The sequence below is a fragment of the Aethalodelphis obliquidens genome, unplaced genomic scaffold, assembly GCF_003676395.1.
Source record: "Aethalodelphis obliquidens isolate GAN/ISIS:26980383/991018 unplaced genomic scaffold, ASM367639v1 scaffold35, whole genome shotgun sequence".
In the NCBI taxonomy this organism is placed as follows: domain Eukaryota; kingdom Metazoa; phylum Chordata; class Mammalia; order Artiodactyla; family Delphinidae; genus Aethalodelphis; species Aethalodelphis obliquidens.
In genome coordinates, this window is record NW_020837979.1 from 9,065,727 (window position 1) to 9,076,591 (window position 10,865).

Here is a 10,865-nt window from a genome sequence, read left to right on the forward strand (position 1 = left end):
GGAAGCTACATGGAAGCAGGGGAAACAGCAAGTACAGAGGCAGGAACATGCCTGGCACGTTTGGGGGGCCAGTGTGGCGGAAGCAGTGAGAGGGAAGCACGGAAGTGAGAGAGGTTACAGGGTGTCAGACCTGCGGGGCCTGGTAGGGCAGGAGCACCAGTCAGTCAGAATAAGGGAGGGACGGCCGGTAGGGGTGTATGAGCCTTACTTATGGGCTACTGTAAAGACCTGGGCTTTCATGAGCAGTGAGAAGGGAAGTGATTGGAAGGTGGTGAGAAGAGGAATAAAGTGATCTAACTTATGCTTCACGAAGATCCCTATGGCTATTCTGTTGAAAACTGAAAGGACAAGCAGGAAGACCAATTAGAAGGCAACTACCAACAACCAGGATAAGAGATGCTGGTGGCTCACACCAGAGAGGGGGCAGTGGAGGTAGGCAGTGGTCAGACACCGGATATAGTCTCAAGGTAGAGCCAATGTGATTTCCTGATGGATTAAATGTGGGGCATGAGAAAAAACAGAAGAATGAAGGAAAACTACAACACTACCCTGAACAACTGATGAAATGGAGTTGCCAGGACCTGAGAGAGGAAGACTACAGGAGAAGCATATTTGTGGGGAAAGGAGGCAAGGTCAGGGCTGAGTTTGGGGCCTGCTGGATTTGAGAGACTTACTAGTCATCCAACTGGGGTAGAGAGCCAGATATTTAAGTCTAGAGTTGAGGGGAAAGTTCTGGGCTGGATATATAAACGTGGATGTTGTAACCATAGAGAGGGTATTCAAAGCCTAAGACTAGATGAGAAGACCAAAAAATGAGGACAAATAGAAAAAAGCAGAAGGCTGAGTCCTAGAATACTTCAAAAGTTTAAAGAGAAGGAAACGAGGAATCAGTGAAGAGATGGGGAATGTGTAACTAGTGAAGGAGAGTGTGGCATTCCACAAGTAGGTGAAGAAAATATTTCGGGGAGGAAGGAGTAATGAACTATGTCAAATGCAGCTGACAGGTCAAATGAGATGAGGACAGAGAATTGATCATTAGATTTAGCAACCCAGAGGTTATTGACAAGAGCAGTTTTCCTTGAGTGCAGGGTGACAAAGAGAAAGTCAAACAGGCACAGATTCAAGAGAAGATAGGAGGGACAAAAAAAGGGAGATGGGAGAAGAGAAGTTGGAGAGAGAAAATGGAGACACGGTTTTCAAGGGCTCATGCTGTAAAGGAAGAGAAATGGCAGGAAGGCAGTTGAAAGGGAAGTGAGGTCAAGAAACTAATTTTAAAATGAAAAAAAAATAAAACCCAGCTTGGTAGAAAAAAATGAAGCAAACAGACTGTATTAGTCTCCTAGTGCTGCTGTAACAAATTACCACAAACTTAATGGTACATAAAACATAAATGTATTCTCTTGCAGTTCATGAGTCAGAAGTCTAAAACCAAGGTGTCAGCTGGACTGCATTCTCTCTAGAGGTTTTACGGAAGAATCTGTTTCTTTGCCTTTTTCAGGTTCTAGAGGCCACCTACAATCCTTGGCTTATGGTCCCTTCCTTCCATCACTCCAACCTCTCCTTCTCTGATTTTGGCCCTCCTGCATCCCTCTTATAAGGACCATTGTGATTACGTTGGGCCCACCCAGATAATCCAGGATAATCTCCCCATCTCAAGATCCTTAACTTAATCAAATCCACAACTGAAATTATACCAAGCATCTTTTCCCACAACGCTATGAGATTAGAAATCAATTACAGGGAAAAAACTGTAAAAAACACAAACACATGGAGACTAAACAATATGTTACTAAACGAATCTTCACGTTGCAAACTTTCAAAGATGCAAACGTGCATCTGGTTCCAGCAAGGAACAAGAACCTGTGCCATCAATGTCAGGCATGAGTGAAATTGCAGCTTGCCCTCCGTCTCCTATTGCTCATGATCCTACAGCTCTACCATCTCCCACCTTCTCTCACTCCTCCAGTGAGTAACGCTTCTTTCCTGTTCACTCGATGCCAGCCCCTGTATGCCAGCTGTTGTACTATACTACTGTACTTTTCAAGTAAGAAAAGACTAAAAATGTTTTACTTTTTGTTTTCTTTATGTATTATTTGTGTGAAAAGTATTAGAAACCTATTACAGTACAGTACTATATAGCCGATTATGTTAGTTGAGTACCAAGGCTAACTTTGTTGGACTTACGAACAAACTGGACTTATGTTTTTGGTTTTTTTTTGCGGTACGCGGGCCTCTCACTGTTGTGGGCTCTCCCGTTGCGGAGCACAGGCTCCGGACGCACAGGCTCAGCGGCCATGGCTCACGGGCCCAGTCGCTCCGTGGCATGTGGGATCTTCCCGGACCGGGGCACGAACCCGTGTCCCCTGCATCGGCAGGCGGACTCTCAACCTCTGCGCCACCAGGGAAGCCCCCAAACTGGACTTATGAACACGCTCTCAGAACAGAACTCGTTCATATGTAGGGGACTTACTGTAGTTTCCTTTTGCTGCTGGGACAAATTACCACAAATTTAGTGGTTTAAAACAACACGAATTTATTCTCTTACGGTTCTGGTTCTGGATTTTAGAGTGTGAAATGTGTATCCTAGTGTTTCTGGGATATTGTCAAGGTATTCGTAGGGCTGGCTCCTTCCTGAGACTCTGAGGGCAGAACGCCTTTTCTGGCTTCTAGGGGTGCGTTTCTTACATTTCTTATCATGTAAGAAATAGGCCCCTTCCTTCATCTTCCCAGCCAACAGCTTAGTGTCTTCAAATCTCTCACTGTTTCTGTCTTCACACTACCTTCTCCCTCTCTGAATGTTGTAGCAGTGTTATTTGTAATAGTCAAATAGTGGAAACAATCCAAATACCCATCAACCGGTGAATGGACAGACAAAATTTGGTTTATCCATAAGACTGAATACTATTCAGCAATAAAAAGAAGTAAGTTATTTAAAAAAATGGATCACTGAGGAAATCAAAAAATACCTAGAGACAAATGACAATGAAAACATGACAATCCAAAACCTATGGGATGCAGCAAAAGCAGTTCTAAGAAGGAAGTTTGTAGCAATACAATCTTACCTCAGGAAACAAGAAAAATCTCAAATAAACAACCTAAACTTACACCTAAAGCAACTAGAAAAAGAAGAACAAACAAAACTTAAAGTTAGTAGAAGGAAAGAAATCATAAAGATCAGAGCAGAAATAAATGAAATAGAGTCAAAGAAAACAAGAGCAAAGATCAATAAAACTAAAAGCTGGTTCTTTGAGAAGATAAACAAAACCGATAAACCTTTAGTCAGGCTCATCAAGAAAAAAAGGGAGAGGACTCAAATCAATAAAATTAGAAGCGAAAAAGGAGAAGTTACAACGGACACCACAGAAATACAAAGGATCATAAGAGACTACTACAAGCAATTATACGCCAATAAAATGAACAACCTAGAAGAAACGGACAAATGCTTAGAAAGGTACAACCTTCCAAGACTGAACCAGGAAGAAATAGAAAATATGGACAGACCAATCACAAGTAATGAAATTGAAACTGTGATTTAAAAACTTCCAACAGGGCTTCCCTGGTGGCGCAGTGGTTGAGGGTCCGCCTGCCGATGCAGGGGACACAGGTTCGTGCCCTGGTACAGGAAGATCCCACATGCCGCAGAGCGGCTGGGCCCATGAGCCATGGCCGCTGAGCCTGCGTGTCCAGAGCCTGTGCTCCACAAAGGGAGAGGCCACAACAGTGAGTGGCCTGCGTACAGTCTCCAGCTTCCTTGAGCCTCAGGCACTGCCTCCTCCTCTTTGCCACTCCCTTGTTCATTTCCTGTCTTTCCTTCTTTCTCCTGCCCCTGAATAAATGTATGCTCTAATTCTATTCTTCTTTGGCACTCATATCACCTCAACTGACTAAAAAAAAAAAAAAAAAAAACTTCCAACAAACAGAAGTCCAGGACTAGATGGTTTCACAGGCAAATTCTATCAAACATTTAGAGAAGAGTTAGCACCTCTCCTTCTCAAACTATTCCAAAAAACTGCAGAGGAAGGAACACTCCCAAGCTCATTCTGAGAGGCCACCATCACCCTGATACCAAACCAGAACTCAGCCATAAAAAAGAATGAAATAATGGCATTTGCAGTGACATGGATGGACCTAGAGATTGTCATACTGAGTGAAGTAAGTCATACAGAGAAAGACAAATATCATATAATATCGCTTATATGTGGAATCTAAAAATACGGTACAAATGAACCTACTTACAGAACAGAAATAGTCACAGATGTAGAAAACAAATTTATGGTTACCAAGGGGGAAATGTGGGGGGGATGGATAAACTGGGCGATTGCAAATGACATATACACACTACTATATATAAAACAGATAACTAATAAGAACCTACTGTGTAGCACAGGGAACTCTACTCAACACTCTGTAATGACCTATATAGGAAAAGAATCTAAAAAAGAGTGGATATATGTATATGTATAACTGATTCACTTTGCTGTACAGCAGAAACTAACACAACATTGTAAATCAACTATACTACAATAAAATTTAGTTTAAAAAATGTTAAAAAATCATATCCACAAAGTCCCTTTTACCATGTAAAACAACATACTCACAGGTTCCAGATATCTTTGAGAGGGCCGTTATTCACAGAGATCATGCAGAAGAAAGGGTAAAAGTTGCTGAACAATGTACTCAAGCAGGTAAAGGGGCTGCCTTGCTGAGAGCATAGAGTCCATCCACAGCAAAAGGAAGGAAGACTGAGAACACAGGCAAAGACGCAGGTAGGGGAGAAGGTGCACTGGTGGACTTGCGGATATCTTTTTTTTTTTTTTTTTTGCGGTACGCGGGCCTCTCACTGTTGTGGCCTCTCCCATTGCGGAGCACAGGCTCCGGACGCGCAGGCCCAGCGGCCATGGCTCACGGGCCCAGCTGCTCCGCGGCATGTGGGATCCTCCCGGACCGGGGTACGAACCCGTGTCCCCTGCATTGGCAGGCGGACTCCCAACCGCTGCGCCACCAGGGAAGCCCGCGGATATCTTTTGATTGCTTTTATTTTCTTAGTAAAATAGGAAGCCGCTAGGGACTTCCCTGGCCGTCCAGTGGGTAAGACTCCACGCTCCCAATGCAGGGGGCCAGAGTTTGATACCTGGACAGGGAACTAGATCCCTCATGCATGCCACGACTAAGAAGTCCACATGCCGCAACTAAGACCCGGAGCAGCCAAAACAAATAAATAAATAAATAAATATTCTTTTAAAAATTAAAGGAAGCAGCTAAAAACCAAAAGCTCAGCAGGTAAGGGTGAGGGCTGAGGAGGAGGTACTGGAGATTTCAGGAGAGAAAGGAAGATACGAAATCATCATCTAAAAGGAGAGTGGATGAACCAGGGAATACAGCATGAATGCTGGGCAGCTTTAGGGTCCCCTTGAGACCACTGGGTGCAAGCAGAGTAGGCAGAGTTGGGATTAACCAGAGTTGTGATTTTGTCAAGCAAGTGTAAGGAGGCAAGAAGAGGGCAAGGGGTTTTGGGCATATGAAAGGGAGTGATTACACCAAATGACCACTGAATGTAAGCTAAGTAAGGAGGGGAACAAGGGCAGAGAGGTGAGAGACAGTGAAAAGTAGAAGAATACAGGTCTGCTGGGTCAAAGGATTGTTGGAGTCGAGGAACAAGAGGGAGTAAGCTGGAAAGACAGGAGTGATTGAGAGGCGGAGTGCACTGAGATGACAGAGTGGTGCAGCGACAAGGTCTAGGGTGTGACCACGGTGGTGAGTGGCTATGGCCTATGAGAGTAGGCCAAGAAACAACATCCTTGGAAGGCACAGATGAAGGAACTGAGAGACATGGGGGGAGAGTTTCCAGCTTTAAGAATCAGAAGGCTTGGCTTCAAACTCCAGCTCCTTCACTTACTAACTGGAGAAATTTTAAGTAAATGCTCTAAGACTTTGCTTCTTTATCCTCCAAAGGAGAATAAGAATGTATATCTCAGCTGGTTCAGAATTGGTGATATGAAAAAAATATGCATAATATAACACACATTTTATAGGAACACATTAAAAATAGTGACACACAACAAACACTACAAGGTTGCCCATGTAAGGGGAAGGGAAAGAATGAAGAGTGGGGATAAAAGAGAATTAAAAATACAAGAACAACTTCACATGTTTCCCTGATAGCTTCCCACAAGCTAAAGAGTATGATTAACATAACTCTCAGCTGAGGTCAAAACAAACAAAAAAGAAGAAAGTAAAAATAGGAAGGAGGCAAGGGACATTTTTAGAGACTGAATCAAGAGGACTTGTGACTACTTGAATGTGGGCACTGCAACCAATGTAAGGAAGGGAGTTGGACCTTGGGACAAGAGAAAAACAAATAGAAAGCACTAAAGGAGGAATTTGTCTAAGGGGGGAACTCAAAATGGGAATTAGAAGCACGCCTTATTTCTCAGAATTGTCTTTCCCTGATTTCTCTCCTTCCCTTTACATTTCCTCCCCATTTCTCTCCTTCCCTTCCCATTATACATTCATTCATTCAGCAGATGGTTACTGAACTCAAAAACACTTTCGGTATCCGTTTCCTCAACTCCTACTCATTTTTCAACCCCTCTGATCTGGCTCCCACGCCCACCACCACAGCTTCATGTTGCCAAAACCAATCGTCACTTTTTGGGCTTCATCCCTCTTGAGAGTCAGCAGCACTTGAAACAGTTGACAACACTCTGCTTCTTGAAACACTCTTGGCTTCTACAACACCACTCTTTTCTGAGCTTTTCTAGCTCTTCCTTCTCTAACCAGCTTCTAAATGTTGGTCCCAAGTATTTTCTCTACAGGGTCTTCCTAGTGTTCTCACCTGTTCCCATGGTTCTGCCATCTATATGATGATGATGACCAAATTTACTTCTCAGTCCACAGGCCACTTCCCTGAGCAGCCCATATCACTGCCCTGAGTGTCAAGCTCTTATCCACGTGGTTACTGACCCTTTCACCTGACTCAGGTAAGTCACTTACCACGTCCAAAATGTAACTAAATTTCCAAACCTCTTACCAAGACCTACAAAGGCCCTGACTACCTGCCCGACCTCATTCACTGTTCAGTTACAAAATCCTGGTCCTCGCCCATGTCAGTCTCTTTCTCTTTTGCCTGTTTTTTGTACTGGCTCCTTCTTGCCTGAACACGTTCCCCAGAATCTGCTTAAAGATCTTCCCTGACTCCCTAATCTAAAGGGACCCTCCCCCGACTCTGCTTTTCTCAATCTGAGTACTCAGCCTCATCTGTAATTATTTCGTTTCCTGTCTGCCTCCCGAACTAAAACACATGCTCTAAGAGGGTGGGATCTTATCTGTTTTGTTCTTTGCTATATCTATGCATCTGACAAAGGTTCTGGCCCGGGGCTTCCCTGGTGGCGCAGTGGTGGAGAGTCCGCCTGCCGATGCAGGGGACACGGGTTCGTGCCCCGGTCCGGGAAGATCCCACATGCCGCGGAGCGGCTGGGCCCGTGAGCCATGGCCGCTGAGCCAGCGCGTCCGGAGCCTGTGCTCCGCAACGGGAGAGACCACAACAGTGAGAGGCCCGCGTACCGCAAAAAAAAAAAAAAAAAAAGATTCTGGCCCGAAGGGGGCCCTCAATACTAGTTGAATGAATGTAAAAATAAATACATGCGTATTAAGCATACAGCAGTAACCACAATACTTCCATGGCCCTGAACTAACGTGCATTCCAGGAAAACCTCCTTTTAAAAGAAGAGACACCGCGCCAAAACGTAGGAGCCCAGAGAGTAAGGCGTCCCACATCCGGCTCACAGCGGCAAGAGCGGCGCGGGCAGAAGCCGCGTCCTGATTGGCCGAACGCACCCGCCCGCCCACCCTGCGCCGGCCCTCCTCTCCCCCAGCCCGCCTGCCTCTACTTCAGCCGGCGGAGAAACAAGGCCAACGACAAGGCCGAGAATAGCCGCTCTTCCGGCTCGGGCCAGCCCGCCAGCCCCGCCACCCGGAGCACCTCTTCGCACCGGGCCCTTCCCGCCCGCCTCCCACCCACTCAGCCTCACCGGGCCAGGGAGGTCCCATCTTGTCCTCCGCGTCTCCAGAGTTGGTTTTAAATCGCCCGCCGAGACGCCTGAGCGTAATAACGGCCGTGATGACGCCACCGTGGGCGGGGCCAGAGGCGCGCCTGCGCAGACCGCCTTGGTCGTCCTCCGCGCGAAAAGTGTCGTGACGCGCCGCGTGGAAGTGAGACGGAAGGGATTGAGCGCTCCGAGCTCGGGTCCTGGGGGTGGAGTGTAATGGATCCATGGACGCCCCCGCCACCTCCCCGGAAATAGTATGAAAACTCCCTCCTTTCGAGCGCTAGACGCAGAACTGGGCGCTAGGACCCACCCAGCGTGGAGCGGAGCGGGAAAGGGCTCTACTTTCACGGAATTTACATACTAACGGGGGAGGCAGGTGACTGAGGAAACAAAGATTGATTTTCCCATCGCGACCTGTGCTATAAGGGCAGCAAAACACTAGGAGGTAGAAAGTGATGATGGGGTGTGGGACGGAGGTGAGAGGTAGCCGACACCGGAATGAGGAGTGTTCCAGGCAGGGAAAGAACAGATGCAAAGTGTTGTGTGTACATTTTTTTTTTTTAATGAAGACCATCGTTTTTATTGATTCTTGCGAAAAGATTCCTGGATATCTTCCTCCCTTTCAAAAAAAATAAGATTAAGGTCGGAAGTGAGACGAGTGTAATGTGCCACCCATCTGTTCATTCTGCTTCATCTCATCCCAAGAACTGTATTACAGGAGAAAAGGCCAGGGCGATTCCCCCAAACATCCCTCGAACATCCTATAATGTCTTAACACACGTATGGCATTTTATACAGTGCTTCTTCTCCAAGGTGCTGTTGGCATTCAGGGTGAAACAACGCTTGGCCTGTGGGACTCCTGCTCAGCGTCCCTGACACGATTTTCTCGCTAAATGCCAACGGTGCCCCTCAATCGTTTTGGCAACCAAAGAAGTACCACCTTGTTGAAAACGACTTTTTAAGCCTATTTATTTTTTGCACCAAGTTGTTCTCCCAGTGACCACCTTCAAATCTTTAGTGTAAGGCAGTGTGGGATAGAAGAAAGAAAACAAGTTTACCCAGGAACCCAAATCAGCACCCAGGGGTCATCCTGGACACCTCCCTCTCCCTCACTCTTCACACACAATCCATTGCTGAGCTCTTTTTACTTCCTAAAAATCTCTTCTATCCCGCATCTCTTTTCATCCATATTTCCTTCTCGCTTGTCTGCAGCAGCCCCAAACCTGCTCTGACCCGCTTCTCCTTGGGCCCAGGGTGGTGGTTGCTAAGTACAAAACCGACCTGTCGCTTCCTCCCAAAGTCCAAAATGCTTCAAAGGTGCCATTGCTTAGGGAGATTCTAAAATGATCTACAAGGCCCTCCTGGGCCTGGTCCCCACAGCCTTTCCAGCCTCACTTTGCACCTTGCCTCCATTTTCTCCTTGCCCTCCAGTCACTGGGCCTCCTTTCACGGTGCCAGCTCTCACGACGGGGCCTCTGCATGTGCCATGTCTTCTACGTAGGATCCTCTCCATCCTCATCTTCACCCAGTTAACTTCTGTCAGATTTCAGCTCATATCACTTCCTCAGGGAGGCCTCCCTGATAGGCTCAAGTGTCCTTACTGGAGGCTTTAGTGGAACTTGTCACCCTTGTTTTTTTTGTTAATTTTCACTGGAGTATAGTTGATTTACAATGTTGTGTGAGTTTCAGGTGTACAGTAAAGTGAATCAGTTAATACATATATCCACTTTTTTTAGATTCTTTTCCCATATAGGTAACCTTTTACATCTGCTGGGGTGACTATTTCATATCTGTCTCCTGTGTAGACTGTCAGCCCCATGAGGACAAAGCGTGTCTTTGCTCACCATTGTTTTCCCAGGGCCTGATGCTAGCCCCGGATACAGCAAGTGCTTAAATATGTATTGAATGAGCAAAGTTCGAAGAAAAGTTTAATCCTGGATTGGGCGTCTTAACCTCTCTGGGCCCCATTTTCTTCCCTATTTATAAAACAGTGATGATAATACCCCCCCACCCCCACACTGGGCTTTGAACTGGCTTGGAACTCTTAGCAGAGGAAGGCTCCTAGGAGACCCATCAGCCATTGGCTGAGGTGTGAAGCTGTCCGGTGGTTGTAGTGGAGCCTCCTGAGCTGAGTGCCTGGGACTCCGTGTGCAGTGCCAACTGCACCCCGTGCATTTCTGTAGGCCAGGCCTGCCTGGTGCAGGCAGGTCTTTCACCTCCCGTTCTGAATGTCTTCTTTGTCTACGGGGATTAGGACTCCTAGGCGGGTGCCAAGAGATCCGTTCAACACTGGTATCAGTGGCCTGCAAAGCTCAACTCTTCTGTCCACAAAAGTAGTGGGGCCCCTCCTCCACCCCTCATCTGCCAGAAAAGTGCTGGAGCCATTCCCCTTCCCTATTTTTCACTCCTCACCCAGATTCTAATTCCCCAAAATGGACGCCAAACAGCCTTAGTTTAGGTGAGGAATAATAGTGTTATCAGCCGGCTACCTGAACAGTCTTTTGGCTGAAATTTGCCCTGACCTTCCAGCCTGCAGCTGGCTTATATCAGTGTAGTTCATGATATAAACCACCAAGTCACTGGGGTTCAACAGGGCATGTAGTTGAAATGGCTTTGCATTTGTTTTGGCCTCTGAGCAAATGCCTTTAATTTTTGTATGTGATATAAAATTCCTGACCTCCTAAGGACTGGATTACGAACCAACAATTTCTATCTTCCAGAATTCCCAAACAATAACATACCACCCTTTATGTTAAAATTAATATAGTTTATCTTAAAATTAATATAATGCTTTTTGCTTTTCAAAACACTGTAACC

General features: G+C 46.1%; 1 protein-coding gene across 3 annotated transcripts in view; it reads right to left on the bottom strand.

Moving 5' to 3' along the window:
- NCAPH (non-SMC condensin I complex subunit H) overlaps positions 1-8,149 on the bottom strand; it is a 47,335-nt gene extending 39,186 nt beyond the window's left edge. The window contains exon 1 of one of the 3 annotated variants that reach the window (XM_027128961.1): positions 8,031-8,149. In XM_027128961.1, coding sequence (XP_026984762.1) covers positions 8,031-8,049 — 19 coding nt within the window. In that variant the 5' untranslated portion in view covers positions 8,050-8,149. The remainder of the gene's footprint in view (positions 1-8,030) is intronic. The other 2 variants (XM_027128960.1, XM_027128962.1) reach the window with 2 other exon arrangements.
- Positions 8,150-10,865: the final 2,716 nt, after the last annotated feature.